Genomic DNA, 17132 nt, shown 5'->3' on the forward strand with positions numbered 1-17132 from the left:
TTAAAATTAAAATTACATTTATTTAAAAGAAGATACTGGAGAGGAACACATGGTTACGTTGTTATAAATCATTTTTTCCCATGAGAATAAACAGTCATCTCCTCTTAGATCGACAAAGCAGAATGTTGGACCCTTCTTGTGTGATATATTTAAATAACTCATAAATGTGCACTTTAACATCCAAAGTTATCACAGTTTTTTTTTTTTAACCATGTGTGACCATTTTGGATTTGTTTTTAAATGTGACTGGAATACACACCGATTAAGTTAATTCAAATTAACAATTTATATTATCTAAATCTATGGCTTCATTAAAATCAAGGACAAAATACTGAAGTGATAAAGTTTAAGAGGATCCAGGAGCCAGGAGGAGTCTTTGTTCAAAAAAAAAAAAAGCACACAAGGACTGATCACACAGCTCAGGGTTTCTTATTACCAAACAAACAAAACCTTAAATTACTTATTTAGTAACACTTTTATTAATACAAAACAACAGAATATATAAAGAAAGGTCACTCTCATGCCTGGGAGTTCTACTATTGCTCAAAATTGCATTAGCTGAGGAAATGGCATGTTTAGAATGAAAAAAAAAATAAAGCAAACTTTAATGTTTCACGCAAGCACACACACACACACACACTCCCTTTGCCCTGTTCTGGCTTCATATGCAGTAAAACGAACTAAAATACAGAACGACTAAAAGTGTCCTCCCCCTATATCTGGGCTAAAAGCTACAAACATAAATAACAAAAGCACATCTGTTTGGCTTTTACATTACACAGCTTTAAGAGTCCATCCAGTGTCCACTTTGACTTCTTTGATTCTGAAGATGAAAACAAACAGAAAAAACAACAACAACATTGAAAACAGTAAAGAGAAACGACAGCTTGCTGTGAAGAAAGGAGTGAAAACAGAAAGGATATAAACTCCCGTGTCTGTGTGTGTATGTGAGTGTGTTTGGTTGTTTCTCCCTCCGTTGGAAGCTTGCTTGCGCCCCCTGCTGAAAAGCGTATCTGTGTTAGGTTCCTCCTGTGGGTGTGTGCTGCTGCTGGATGGGTGTGAGTACTGGCAGTCCGTAGCAGGCAAACAGTGGAGGGGGGCGGGGGGGTCTTTAGTCTGTAAAGTCTCTCTCCTCACTGCAGGAAGGAACAGCTGGGTTGGAAAAGCCAGGATGTTCATCTTGGACCACGGTCAGGTCACCACCGTGTACCACAGACACAACACTCTCTCTCTCTCTCTCTCTCTCATTTGGACACACACTCTTGACGCCCCTGTGCTCAAAAACACGCGCACAGTCAGCCAGACCCCAGGCACCCATGCTGTGTGTGTTTTTTTTTAGGTGGTTCGTTCCTCCCCATCAGTCTCCTGCTTGGTCCTGCGCAGGTTGCTCTTCATCTTCACAAATTCGGGGGTGTTCTCCTGTTCCTCCTCATTTTTCTGTTGCTCCAGCTCCAGCTGCAAGTATGGGTATGGATATTAGAAGATTCACACTTAACAAATTCTAAAAGTCTTCTTACACCAAAAGAGAGAAGGTGCTAAAAACCATATCATCAAGTTAGGACCTCTAGAGAAAATGAAACCTTTTAGGTGGAAGTTTACCTGCTCAAGTTTCTGTTGTCGTTTCATGAGCTCGATCTCCAGGTCGCTCCTTTTCTTATGTGCCTCCTGCTCCTCCTTCTGAGCTTTGAGAATTTGCTCCCTCTTTCTCTTCTCTAGAACCTTCTGGAGTTCAGGTTTGTTCTGAGGAGCCAGACCCCTGTGCAGAATTAATCAGTGAAAACAGCATGTTACTAAAATAAACAACCTCCAATAACACACACCCAGAGGAAGATTGACATAAAAATTCATGGATAACAGATGATGACCGTGACCTGGTTCTGGTTTGATTTGTATTAGATGTTCTGGATTACAGACATGTCCATATCAGGAAAAACTTTGATTTTGAGCCAATCTCAGATTGTTCCACATTTACCAATCTGCAAACATGATGCCAGCAGGATTTAATAAAATGGCACGAACATTTCAAAAACAATCTCAAAATAAAATATAAATGCCTTTCTTCAAGTATGTGCAAACACATTCCTCACACGGAGGAGCTCTTAAGTCAGTGGAAAAAGTAATGAGACGATTACACAACTGCCCAAGTTTGTGTAGCAAGATGTGAAAAGAGGATGGAGCCATTTTAGTCAAGTGTGAGCAGAAAAAAAAAACCCTAAATGTTACGTAATGTTCCAAGCTCTTCAAAATTACAGAAGAAAAGGGTGGGGGCTGAGGATGAGACTGGGGGGTATAGGCGTACTTAAGACTGAGAGGAACACAGACATGGAGTCGGCTATAAAAGGCAAAAACCAATAAACAGCAAAGCCCACAAAGGATTAAGGGCACAATTAAGTTGCATACATAAACAAAACTAGAGCAGTAAAAGAGTAGAGACTGTGATTAGTCAAAAATCCAACCCTTCATTAATGTAGCTTAAACTCTTTATGATCCCAGTTGCTACTGTTTTTGTTTCAGTCTGCACAGGTTCTTCAAAGGAAACACTCATGACTGCAGTTTAGCAAGAAGAACAGCTTAATTAAATGCATTATTAAATCCTGAATATTACATAACCCGGATCACAGTGTTCCAAGATGCAGTGGGAGTTAATTTACAACACTGCATTACTTCATCTGAGGTACTGCTGCAGTCAAATGGCCTGTTTTCATGTCAGTGAGGGTCTTATGAAAGCATTTATAGGGACCTGAGGCAGAGACGTAGAGGGTGTGTCGGGGTCGGGCTGTTTTCCAGCCCCTCCTGCAGAGAGGGAGGAGGTCAAGGTCACTGAGAGCAATAAGACAGGCTATAAAGATGCTTACTCTACTCCTCTCTCACAGTCAGCTACCTTTACATAATCACGGTGACCCCTTACCCGACCACCCCCCCCCACCACCACCCCCCGCTCGTGTGCGTCCTCTGGCAGACAGGGAGGAATGTGTGTTCAGAATCCCACACATCAGTAGCTACAACTGATCAAATGCTTTGTCTCAGTGGCTGAATTTTTGAAATTCCTCTTGATGTGTGCCTGCCTCTGCGTGTGTGTGTGTGTGTGTGTGTGTAGGAAGGGTCACTGCAGCAAAGGTAGCAAAGGCTGAGAATGGCCTTCAGCCAGGAGACCGTTTTGTAATCTTGATTACATAACATGCTTTTTTTCCTCTCTTCTTCATACAGCCCTCCATCCATCCATCCATGCATCCATCCACCCACACCCTCCCCACCATCATCACTGTGACTAATCCATTAAGCAGGCGTGCCTTCTATATTTCTGTTTGTGATAAAAAGCCCAATCAGAACATGTCTAACCATATAAGAGCACACTAGATTTGCCTGAAAACATCATTTCTATTTTTTTTTTTAAATTAAACTTGCCTCCCAGGCCAGATCCCCGTCATTTTAATGCTCTGCTTTTATCATTCAAAGAACACCTCTCTCTTTGGCCTGTTCAAAACAGTGCGATGCTGCTGTGATGTAACAGCTGTCAACACCATGTGTGTTTATGTAGCTATTTATAGTGGCTGCACAAAGCTGCCGGCACTGTATGGCGAGCGAAAATACAAACAATTAAAGTGTAAAAAGGGCCATCACAAGACCCCATCGTGCATCCCGTATATTTACGCACTGATGGATGCTCACACACACACACACACACAGGCTTAAAAGCTGCATGAAATCCTCTGATGCATGATAAAACCTGGTATTAATAACGTGTTTATCCCGCGCAGCATATATATATATGTATGTGACCTTTACATAACCGATTTCTGACCAGCTAATGCACTCAGGGTTTTTATATAATAGTGCCTATGAAAGTTTAATATCCGGAGCTTTACATAATACTGCTGCTGGTGGTTTAAGTGACACACAGTGACACACTGCAGGAGCGTCAGTGCAGTCTGCATGGATACAAGACAAGTTAGAGGGACGCAGCAGGGTTGCTCCATTAGTGGAGCTGAAACTAAATTAGTGTGTATCTGGACACTGTGTCTGTGTAGTTTTCCTCTTTTTAACTAGTTTTGCATCAGAACAAACTTCATGCTATTTCCCAGATGATCATGAAGATGGTCTACAAACTGAGAGCAAGATGGAATACATCATTATCTGCTCTGTCATGGCAAATAGACATGAGATAATGGTCCCAATCATAAACTCAGCATCTAGCCAGCAGGGTTGTTAATGTGCCATAAAACCAGAGCTGCTAATTATAATGTAATCTATAAAAAAATTAGAACGACACAAGCAGGAAACAAACAGGAAGAATCATCTAGGGGTGTTTTTTTTGTCTGCTGACCTCTTCTGGTTCATGAGCAGCTCTCTGTGCAAGTCCTGGTGGTTACGGGACGTTTTGACCGGGTTCATCAGCTTTTTGGGTTTGATGAGCTCATCACAGTCTCCCTCCAGATAGTCTGGCTCAGCCATGACACTCCTCCCTGGTGACAACGACAGACCAGGATCACACCGATCTGCATAAACAGAGAAGCAAATGGAAGAACACTTTTAGTTATTATGGCACACATGTTCGGGTGCACAAAACGAGGACGTGTAAGGAAAGACAAACATTGCATATCTTTAACATCCTTTAATTCTTTCAAACCCATAATATGAGCATCTGTCTTATTATTTGGCACAAGTGTTGTTTGAATGGTCCCTACAGTGATGATGAAGGCACTGTCATTACATAATTGTTCCACAGTGAGTGAAGAAGAACATTTCACCCTCCTGCCAGATGATATAATAAAAACACATGCAAAATAAAGGAGAGATAAATCAGGACAGCAGAGGCACACTTTAACATCTTGTAAATATTCCCAAAGCTGCTAAAACACCTGGAGGATCATCCCATGACCTTAAAAAAGTAATTCCCATTCATAATCTCCAGATATAGGCACATATTCCTGCAATATCTTTACACAATTGTGAGTGGTTGAAAACATTCTGCATGTCAAAAGTGTGAATGCAAATGTGAAAATAGCATGTTTTTAATTTTTTTGCATACAGCCATCCTTCCTTTGACGTTCATCCACTGTGATACAAAAACATGACTGACATTTACAGCACATTTGCTCAACAATCCTTACTACTTCCAGAGTATATGCACTAAGAAAATAAGCATGCTGTCTGGAAGCTGCTTTAAAAATATCTGTTAGTGTTTTCACATGCACTTTATTTTTGAAGAGTGACTTTTAAATGATAAACATTTCAATCTGGAGTTGTAAAAACATAATAACTCCCTCTGTTTTCCTTTAAAACCGTCCATTTTAAAACCGTTTTTTTTAAATCTCCTGTTAAAATAGCACAAAGTTGCATCATGGATAAACTCACCCTGCAGATGAGGAAAGACGGGGTATCTGAACATTGTCGTCATCTCTGCGGTTTTATTCGTGAATGTATTTTTCAGGAAAAGCTAATAAAACACGCTGTCCAGTTTTATCAGTGTCCTGCAGAGCCTGACGTAGGAGAGGTGCTTTGTCCTGCACAGCTGTCTGCGACTGAGCTGGTTGGTGTTCAAAGTCTGTTTTATAGCTGCGCACTCGCACTCACTCTCTCTCTCTCTCCTCCCTCCCTCACCTTCTCTGTCCCACTCACTTTTAATGCACCTCCTGCAAGTTATCACAACATTTCCATTATGAATACAGAGGCAGAAGTTGCTACTGAAATAATATGTAGTATAAAGTGGTGGTAACAGTTTACTCATATGAGACAAGTCTTTTATTTATGCCCTTTTCTGTGCCCACAGTGTGAGGAATGACTCACACATTTATACACAATCGCACCCAGGATTTCAAACCGTTGCCTGGTTACAGGTCTCTCCTGTCTGTGACTGATAAGGACGGACTGATAAGGACTGAAAACACAGGGTGCTGTTTGGAATCTTGAGCCAGCCAATCACAACTGACTGCGCCCAAGATGCATTACACTGCACGTGCTAGACACAAAGGCAGGGGGGAGTGTGTCCTCAGATTCAAAACATACCTTCAAGAGATGGGTGTAATTAAGTATGCACACCACTAGAGGTCGACAGTTTAGCATCCCTGAAACTAAACCATGTCAGTTACATAACAAAGGAGCGTAGGATAAACATGGGCTGTAGCTGGCTGCACAGGGTGCAGAACAAAGAGACATAATACTATATCCGTCAATATAGTTGACAATATGGAAAATCCTGCCTGTTTTGTTCCTTTGGCAGGTTTGGTTCATTTAAAAACTGGTTTGCCAACTCAGGTGGCATTTTAATCAACATTCATTTTGGAGAACAAATAAAAACACATTTTTATCTGTTAGGAGTACTGTTATCACGTGGGACTACATGACTGGCTCTTACGTTGTGAGGAACATGGTATACTGTACATTTTGTGACACAGTCAGAACACTGTGACTGTGCTTGTAAATGTGCGATGGCAAGAAGAACAGCTTGTGTCAGTAATCAGAAGCTGCGTGTGAGCCAACACGTGCTGTGTGCATCAAAGGTGGGTCTGTGAACGCCGAACAGCGAGTGGCAGAGGAACTTCCTAAGACGGGCAGTGTTGTCAAAGTGTCCGTTAGTTTAACACATCTGCTCCTACTTCCTCTGTGCCCCAAGGGGAGAGGGGAAGTAACATAGGGAGTTCAAAAGGAACCTGCAACCTCAAATTGGAGGACTGCTTAAAGGCAGACGTATTACCAGTAGTTTTAAATGGTTTGTTTTATGTCCCGGCTGGTTTCACTTAAAAGCTGTATAGATGGTATGTTTAACACTATCAGGTAAAGGCAAACAACTACGGAGTAATATAGATACTTAAGTTATCGTGTTCATGCAACAGTCAGATAAAGGACTTAAGATGTTTCCTACTGACAGCCTCTTGAACACATGCAGCAGTACATTAGATCATATTAACATCTATGTATCTATTTTATCTCATCTATCTGCCCAAACATGTAAACAGGTTCCAAATAAGTGCATTTTTTTCCAGAACAACTTACAGCAGTTCTAGGAGTCCCATTAAAATCACTTGTTTATTGGTTTTGGGAGGCACGCCCTCTCTGCAGAGACTACAGGCAAACACACACACACACTCACAGATAATGAGCCTCCAAAAGACCTTTTTCAGAGATGTCCAAGAGAAAATGCGTTCCATTAAGAGGGTTCAAAAACCATTCAGGGATAAAATAGGAAGAAAGTTGTGGAAAACAATGGAAAAGAGGGAATAAACTAGGTCAGACAACAAAGCAACAAAGCAAAGGTAATTACAATAAACAGCTTCCCTCTGTTTACCTCACTGTCTCCCTGTTGTCCTCATGACCTGTGTTTGACTGTGATTTTACTGTGAAATGTCCCATTTTCACAGCTGCTAACAACAGGAAATGTCCAAATACACTATCAGACCAACAGATTATTAATTCTGCTGAGACCCTATGTTTTGGATGTTACACCATTCACCATCCTCTCTCTCTCACACACACACACACACACACACACACACACACACACACACACACTTGACATACACAGCTAAAATGAGATGTATTTGACAATGTTTTAGTTTAAAAAGGGGAAGGGATTGGATGCATGTGTTAGCACAGTGAGTAAAAGTATAAGCCACAGTGGCAGGCTGCATCAGAGCTGATAGAATGGCTGATGTTATGAGGGCAGAGCAGCTGTACCATGCCAAGTGATTGCATCATCATGGCCAGCTCTGCTATAGGAGCTAAGACACGCACACACAGACTGGCATTCATAATACGCACTCATTTCTCATTTGTTTTTTTCTCCAGGCCTGCCAACACCCACACTTCATTTAGTGACACAGCACTTAAGACGCATGACTTACAACAACGCCTCGAGTCTTCCAGCGGACAGCACAAAACAGCCTGAACTAAAGCCCTCATTAACAACCTTAACATGGATACATTTAATAGTCCTATCACAACACTGGATAATGTGGAAAAACAATAATAGAAAGACTGTGCTGGCCACTCATAAGGTCCACAAAGAATCTTCCAGGTCACTGCCTTTTGGTTCCCAGCCAGAATTCTTACTCCTAATCTACCAACACACTAGTGGGTGCATTAAATTTACATCAAAAACCCTCATGGGTGTATAGAGTCAAGAATTTGGAAAGTATATTGGTCCAACACAGGACTGGCACTGGAGATTAAAACAGCCCACATTCAGCTGTTGACTACCTCAACCATATCTCAAGGTTTAGGAATCCCAGGTACTTGCCTTGTTCTGTTATTTATGTGCAGGCACATATTGGAAAGTTTGTAAAGGTATGCATGAAATGCACAAAAGAAGAGAAGAAGAGATGCTGGCCAGTCTCTAGGAGAAGCAACCAATTACCAAAAGATGAATCATTATTGTGATAAACAAGAAGCGAGTAAAAGGAAATAAGCAGACATATTTCTGCAAGTAACAATGCCAAGACGGAAAGACTGGATAAAAATGTGGAACAAACACTGAATAATGACATGGTTTGGCCCATCATGAGTCACGAGTAAGCTCCTTCCTTAGAGACGGAGAACATGAAGGCAGCTGGTGGCCTGCTTCTCCGCCTGACCCCACAGTCCGCTTGGATACAGGCACAAACAGAGCAGAGCATCCAGGGCTCTGCTCAGGGTGGGGTCAGGCTGTCAACTGTCATTGGTGGTGAACACATGGCTGACCACACCCCTTCCCCCTACCCTCCCAGTATCCAGCACAAAGGTACACAGACGGAGGAGGCGGTCGGACTCATAAAAGATATAAATTGCTTAGCATCTTTAGCATTCAGTTTTGATGTAAGTCTGTTCAAAGTTAATGAAAGTACTTGTGAGAGAAACCAGATTCTAGTTCCGGTTTATGTACAGTGGTCATTTTATAATTATTAAACATGCGCATACAACATCAGCTGACAAGATGACATGACCACAAGAAATCTCTCCTCCTACATCCTCTTCCTTCTCCCATAACCCCCCTCCTTTTTCTTGTTCTTTTTGGCCAGATCCTGTCCTATCACAGATGGGAGGTCCACCCCTCAGGGGAAATTGCGTCATCAATACCCCTAAAGCAACCCCCACACCCCATTCTTCCTCTCTCAAACACACAATTTTCCCTGTGCTGTGTGTTACAAGCTGGACAGATCCGGAGCGTGCATCTCTTAGGCTTTCTGTTAATGAAGCATCCATTCAGGCACAAAGAGGGGAGGCCCTAATTAAAACACAGAGATAGATGGGCTTTTAACTGACAGTTGAGGGTGGGGGAGGAAGAGCAGAGAGGTGTGTGTGCATGAGAGAGAGAGAGAAAGAAAGTAGAAAAGAAACACAGATTTAACAGCACAGCAGTGACAATGAGATCATTTCCCCGAACAGGCCCCTATTTACGTATGTGTACGCTCATTTACAAGCCTGCCACATGACAACACATAAATCATTGAGGGAGGCACACACTCACTTGGAGCTACATATTCAAGTCATCATATGCTACAAAAGAACAGCCTGCATGCTGACAGTTTTTGCTCTTGTCTTATCGGGGCTAGTGAGTAAGTAAAACTAATGTTGTCCTCAGAAAAAACTGACACAGTGAGGCAAAGGAAAACTATCGGTCAGTAAGATCGGATAAGACAAAACACCATGAGTAAGGAGAACAAAAATGGTTTGGTAAGTTTCCCTCTTACAAATTCAAATTTATAGCTAATACATGTCAACACACATGTGTGACAAATACGACATTTATAGCATTTGTCTAAAGACATATGGATGAACTGAAGGAGAAACAAGAGACGGAGAGAACTCAAAAGTCTGCTGGGGAGTTTGGGGGTTGAGATCTGTTTTGTATTTCCTGTCTCAGAGTCGGGGTCTCCAGAAGAGAAAGAAGCTGGGGGATTGTGAGGGCCTCATCATGTACTGACCTCTAAAAGCACCCACCCAGCTCCCACAGTACAATGATGTCACTAGGGAGATGCGGGGGAAAAGGGAATTTACAATCAGGGTTTTAGGGTTCATAAAACACAGATGCACAAACATGCAGAAACGCCCACACAGTGAAAGGATGGAGGCATGAGATGTTAGCCTGCCGCTATGTGTCTGCGCATATTTAAAACACTGAAGTCATTAATTGAGAACCCTTTCAGCTCCAAGGACTGTTCCAACATTCAAACTCATTACTTTGCCTGCCAGTCAAACGCAGGATGACTTCAGTGAAGGGATCCAGTTAAGTTACAGTTACAGTTAAGCTTGTTACATACTCCACAAGAACAGAGATACTTGTTTTTTGCTCTCTGGTTGTTGGTTTAGCAGGTCTTGCAGCTTGTTCTCAACACATTATCCAGGCATAACTTTTTTTCTTGGTCGTGTCCGAGAACTATTGTGTGACTGGCTGGAATTTCAGAGTGGGCGTGGTGAGTGTGGAGAAGTGGAAAAGTTGCTTCAGGTGTGCAGAATCCACATAGGTCAAACAATACTGTCTGCCAAACCTATTGTTCAATGTTGTGTGCATGTGTGTGTGCATGTGTGTGTGTGCACGACGTGTAGTATGAACGGATTTCTCTGTTCTCGTGGAGTATCTAACAAGCCTTACTCAACTTTAAATGTTGTTACTGTAATAGGGTTGGGCGACATTGGCAAAAAAATGAATCACGATTAATTGTGGCATTTAGCCGATAACGATCAATTCAAAGATTAATTGATGACAATTGCACTTAAATGTTTTTGACTCTAAATTGCCACATTGTTCTAAAATGATACTGATAAATCATCAGTCAAGTTAACTACTTCGTTCTAACAGGTTAAGCTGGTAAGTAGTGATGAGTCACCAACCAGCCATGTTTCAAATATGTATTGATAACAGATGCACAAACTGCTTCAAAATAATAATGAAGCAAACGTTTAAAGTAACTTTGTCCTTCAAATGTTCTTATCTTAATGCCACAGAGCAGTGCATGTTAACATTAAAATTAAACAGGACAAATAAGTTCAGAAAAGTCACATCAGTGATTATTTCAAGTTAAAAAAATGTGTCTGTGCAAATGAACCTGTGACTGGAATATGTCACACACTAGTGCATGTTTTCACTCATACTGTAGAACAGCAGCAGAAAAAAACATTACAAACAAACTGGACAATTCCATATTTAAGTGTCTGTGCAAATCAACCTGCCTTATGTTCTTCCAGCGCTTACTTTGGTCGTAAGGAGCACAATGACTAAACGTATCGCGGATTCTCGGCTGAGTGGAATTCTTTCCAATATCTGCTGGAGGAGACTTCGCTGTTGTAATGTTTTCCTATCTTGCTGTGGAGTCCATGAATAAAGATCGGGAGGCAGCTTCTCCAGTCGGAGTTCATTCTTTTAATACGAGCTGACATCCAGTTACTATGGCAACAACCAACGCTCCACACTACACACCTAATGCATGTCGCGTATGCATGCGTATGCATGCTGTAGCAAACTCCAAACTTTGATTAAAATACGGTGTGATCACCAGGAATCAAACATCTCAACTAAATACCAGCCGAAAATGAGGAAGAGACATGTTTATATTTGTTTAATTTGAGGAGAGGAACCTTAACTAATACACTTCTGCAAAACTAAGTTCTTGTATTACAATACACAGCAGCTCCACCACTTTGACATATGACATGTAATGTAAATGCAATTGAAAGACAGTTTGTTAGTCGTAATCTCAGTGATTGTGTATTTTTCACCGCCCTCTTTGGGTCAGCTATCAGCTACCCTCAGTAGTTGGTCTTGTGTGATTAGAGTGAGAACTTCACTGCTTTCATATTTATCTTTAAAGAGGTCATTACAATCTGAGCAAACATTCAGACCTGTTCTGACAGGATCAATGAAGGAGTTACTGACACACCGTGTTGTTAAGATGATGTCTCTCATTTAATCATGTTCAGCTGTGTAGCGTCCCTTTGAATGGAAACACGGATCGTGTACAGCCCTGCTGCGGCACAGTGTGACCCCCGGGGTGAGGCAGATTACAGAATGAATGGGATGGATTGAAAAGGCACAGACACCACAGTTTGAGTCAGGCTGTGGGAATGTGATGAAACGGCACAGTGATTATTGCTTTCGAACGCACAACAGCCTATATACAGTTGGGCACATACACTACTGGCCATACATTCACACGGTGACATACATTTGGAGGATCACTTTGAAATCACAGTGCTGACTCGAACCAAATTCTGAGCATATGTCCTGAATAATTGGTGAAGGGGCACATTTGGGGTCACACCTGTCAGTCAAATACAAAAGGCTGGTCTGTACTCTTTAACAGCTGACCCCGACACATGGTCCTGTATGTATAGATCTGATGAGGACAGGTGGTTTGAGACATATGACATCACATGCACAGGAGCGACACATTTATGCTACACAGACAAATTACACAGGACTCATGGCTCCTCCTTATATGGAGATTCAAACATGTGCCGGCACAATTCTCTCACATACCGTTCAAAATGCAGTTAAATATCTGTCTCTACAGAGGTGTAAAAGCCCCAAAAGGCAAAGCCATTTGTCTGGCAAAGCAGGGTGAAGTACCATTTACTCATAAAGGAAGAGTCTTTGTTAGCGCTCTGCTGTCTGTTCCAGTTCCAGATTCAAAGCTTTGTGCTTTACTGCTGTTTTCCCCCCTGCATGGAGCAGAATCACGCCCCTCCTCGGCATCTACTGGCTGAGCCCAGCCAGGATCTCAAATCTGATAGGCTGGAGGGCACACCAGGGAGCATCTGGGAGGTTCTCCTTTGTTTACATGCCAGTAGAGAAAACCCCAATAACAACTGTTACCTTTAGCAACCAGACAATCTTTAGTTATCCAGACAGACACACAGGGGTGCAAGCTGACCATGCACACACAAATACATAAACAGTTAGGGAAGCACGTGTCCAATGAAGAGGCTTTGTTTTGATCCTATGCCGTATGCTTGACATAACACAAAATACATAGTACAGTGTAAGCATGTATATTTTTAGTTGAGTGTGGTTTCATTGTTTGATGAAACTTTCCAAGCCTGTATACATTCAGGCAGCACAGCTAGGTCTGTATGTTGCTGTCTGCGTTTATGGTAAGACAGGATCATATATCTTAATACTGATTTACAAAGAGCTTAATCCAATACATGCAGCTCAGACTCCCGATCTCTCCATACTTTAACCTAACAAGCCACAAGGAAGAAGACATTTAGAGTCTGTGCATGCTTGCCATTTATTTTCCGGGACCAGAGATTGCAAAGTGGTCAGCACAGTAATGGTGTTTTATTGTGATTGAAGCTCCAGCATAACAGCAGGAAAATCAATGTGATTCTTTAAGAAAGCCATAGGTGCGTGCGTGTGTGTGTGTGTGTGTATTTGGCATGCACCTTATCTCTTTTCTAAGTAAATCAACATTAAGCCCCAAGCTAGCTCAAACAAGCCTCTTCATGTCTGACATACCACATACACATGACTCACTATCAAAATCCTCTGCACCTCAATCTAAAACCATGGCAACAAAACCAGAGTAAACACACCCCTTTGTCCTGTTGCATCACTTGTGTTTGTATTGCATCATAAGGTTTTATACAGCCAGCACAGAGGGGGGCAGTAATATTCCAAGTGTAAGTGGGGGAAACAAATGGCAAACACTTGATGGTCGCTGTTATTCTGCTACTCTAGGCCTCTTCTAATTCAACAGCACTTGGTGCCCATGCACACAACAAATATCGGTGGGTACTGGATGTCCATGCAGAGCCTCGTATACACTCCAAGATTACAAGAAGTCGCACCACATCCTGTTGTATCTTTGACTTCAGTCAGTGCTAAAGGAATGGATATTGTGGCTGATATAGCCGAATTTCCTAATTTACAGACCGAGGTAAGCTGGAAAAGACATTTGTTTGTGTGCTTACTCGCACATGGAAACAAGCCAAAAAATACTAGTGAGTTATTCGACCAAGAAGTGACAGCCAATCGTACCTTTTCACACTGCTGCCAGATAGTGGGATGGGGTGTCCAGTATAACTAGCAGACCATGGCCTCAACCGCACAGAACAATGTCTCCCATGTAAAAAGCATCCACTGCTCTTTTCTCTAAAGGTTATTTTATTTCATAAAAGAAGCCAGCTGTCACTGAACCAGCAGCCTTTATTAGATATTTCCTGATTTTTAGACACTGGTACATTTGTAAAACAATACACAGCCCTGAGGCCGTGGTTTTCAGTTGTGGGGAAATAATGCTGAACATATAAAAAGTAGCAGGCTGGAACTAGACAGAGTGGAGATGTGTTTGGTAAAAATCATGAAGACTCCACTCTCAGCACAGAAACCTCTCTTTGTTTACCGGACTCATTACCTGGTAAAGAAAAAAAAAAACATTCGCTACAAGGTAGTCTTTCACTACAAGTGGACAAAATGTCAGGAGCTACCAGGACCTGAGTGTCGAACACACACAGTAACACTGTGTCTCGTGCGGCGCCGGTCTTAAGGATCAGTGCTTTCTGCTGACTAATGAAGATTTTGTGCCCACAGGCAGACAGACCAGCAGGGTGAGGGAGATAATAATGTCAACATACACAGCGCCGCCCGCTAGTTATACGCCTCCTGGATGTGTAGCTAATTCCAAACCTGACCCAGACACCTTGATTTTCTTGAGGTGGATGTGACTGACTTGACATGGACTCCGATCCTGTAATAATACATCTGAGAAATGTAGCTGAACCACTAATGGACACTTGCCATTATAGAATGGAAACTCAGACATTTCATTCACATATTTAAATTCCTTTGAGTGCAATAATAATGGAGCACAGCATTTCCGTTATAATACCCACCACACACACACACACACACCCACACAGTGACAGCATCAGCCTTTACCAGAAACAGAAGACAGCAGAGAGAGAGAGAGAGACCTGGTAAGAGAAAGACAAGAAGGAAGGAGGGGGTTCAAAGATCAGAAAACAGATGTAAACTCCCCTCCAAATGACTAACACATGTGCAAGAACTTTCCCCTCCCTACACACACACAAACTCTTGAAAGCTGTGCACCTAGACAGTCCTCATTCATACCACCTGCTTCTGTCACTTCTCCACATCTGATGGCCCAGATGAGCTAAACTTCACCTTCGCCTCCACCCAGGAAAAACACACACTCACACACACCTCAGCCCTTTGGCTCCAGATTGTTTGACGTCTTGTTAAAGTTTGACAGAGAAAGAAATTCCATACATTTGTAAACCTGTTGACACTTTAAACACACACACACACACACACACACACACACCACTCCACATGACAGTTGCCTGATGACAGCACAGGGCAGTTTGTCAGCTCTGACTAAAGCCATGTGCCATTACACACACTGTGTGACTCACACACAATGAATTCAGATTCAAGTCCTCCATAAAATATGTTGTTATTCTCACAAAGGTTACATGTGTAGGCTGCTGAAAAACAGCAGGTCCTGTGCTACAGTGTGAATTATGCGCACAGAACGTGCCAAAAAATATCACATCTAATCATGACACTGAAGTCCTCATAACACAGAGAGATACTTAAAGAATAACAAAGGTTTCAGCTCTGAAAGTACACTCTGCCATCACTACTGTCAGCCCGCTCCACAGGAAACGTTACTACTGTCGCTACACGCTGAATAACAACCTCAACGTGTTTGTTCTCCACTGTCCCGTCGGCTACAGTCATGCGCTGCAACAAAAGGAGACAATGAAAACAGGAGTTTGTGTTTTGCAATCTCATCCCCTCTCTCGCTGCGCTCTATTCTTCCACTTTTCAGTGTGTAAATCCTTCAAACCTGCAGTTTGTGGCGACGGGAAGTGTTTAAAACGTGCTGCTTTTGTTAGCAACAACCTCACGAGCTCCAGATACACACCAACACACATTTATCCAAAACACACACCTACCTCAAAGTCGAATCCGACGCGACTTCTCCAACTCAAGTAGTTTATTATTTAAAATGACAAAGTGACGCGGGGCCACATCGGCGCGTCTCCGGATCACTTCTTTGGGGTTGAGGTGTGTCTCCTTTTGGAAACTGTTCAATGGCTCTCTCTCTCGCGCGTACACACACACACACACACACACACGTACACTCAGTCAGGACCCATAGAAGATGTAAATTTAAACTGGGTGGGAGGGTTTGTGTGACGTCACAAAAGGGGCTCCTCCTCCCCTCCTCCCCTTTCTTCGTGTGGACTGGAGCAGATGAGAGGGGACTCCTCGGGCTCAGGGCGGGGCGCGCACACACGCACACACACACACACACACACACACACACAGAGATTAACAGGACATTTAAAATGCTCCTTTAATCCCGTTTAAATTTAATAATTAATTTAACATCAACAACAATAGCACCACATATATAGCTACACAACTTTCCCTCTCATTTGCAGTGTAACGTGACTCATGGTTTTGCTGTAATCAGTGTCACTTTCAGGAACAGCAAACAGCTTTTCAATGCCACATGTTTGATAAATTCACAACTTGCAGTAGCAGTATACATGGCGTGGCTCAGCTCTAGCTGCTGGACACAGGTTTAAATCTGAATTAGATTAGATTAAATTGTCATTTCCATAGAGAAATTACTCCATGAGCTGAGAATTTAGTAGCTAAAATAATTTACTTGGGAATTTGTGGAGATCAAAACACAGACACTTAAATGACCCATACTTTATCATTATGCACAGTAACCTACAGCCACTCATCCACAACAATCAGCATAGACTGAACTCAGTCAGTGTTCCCGGTAGTCACCACACACACTTCCCTACTGTGTCCTCTCCTTCTTCTTCTTTTCTTTTTTTTTTTGGTAGAAAATATTCACATAATTATATACATTTCTAACATTATATTCATATAACGTATTGAAATATTCATTGCTTTGGACAGGATGTTTATGTTCCTCAAGAAAATAGTGGTGCAGCATCTCTACACAGATCTTTTGATCAGTCTTCACTTTGATTACAACAGTTAAGCCCGCTGCTTATTGTCACAGTCTGAATATCCTGAGCATTCTTTGTGATAAAGAGTAATCTGCTTACTGATGAAGGGTCAGTGGATCTGCTTATCCACAGTCCTTCTGTTAAATCGGCTCACTGAAACCCCTAGTTTGGTCTGTCGCTTTAGGCTGCCTTGC

The 17132-nt window shown here is 42.2% G+C and overlaps 1 protein-coding gene across 2 annotated transcripts; it reads right to left on the bottom strand.

Annotated features, from left to right (window-relative positions):
• Nucleotides 1-179: 179 nt before the first annotated feature.
• On the bottom strand, nt 180-16100 carry fam107b (family with sequence similarity 107 member B). Of its 2 annotated transcripts, none has more exons than XM_028431295.1 (4): nt 15898-16100; nt 4325-4496; nt 1600-1756; nt 180-1455 (listed from the first exon to the last, which is right to left on the bottom strand). In XM_028431295.1, the coding sequence occupies exons 2-4, from the start codon at nt 4450-4452 to the stop codon at nt 1336-1338; spliced, it is 405 nt and encodes a 134-aa protein (XP_028287096.1). In that variant the 5' UTR covers nt 4453-4496; nt 15898-16100; the 3' UTR covers nt 180-1335. The 2 variants fall into 2 exon arrangements, with proteins under 2 accessions (XP_028287096.1, XP_028287094.1); XM_028431293.1 differs by lacking the exon at nt 15898-16100 and adding an exon at nt 5356-5527.
• Between the last annotated feature and the right edge of the window lie 1032 nt (nt 16101-17132).

The sequence above is a fragment of the Parambassis ranga genome, chromosome 19, assembly GCF_900634625.1.
Source record: "Parambassis ranga chromosome 19, fParRan2.1, whole genome shotgun sequence".
In the NCBI taxonomy this organism is placed as follows: domain Eukaryota; kingdom Metazoa; phylum Chordata; class Actinopteri; family Ambassidae; genus Parambassis; species Parambassis ranga.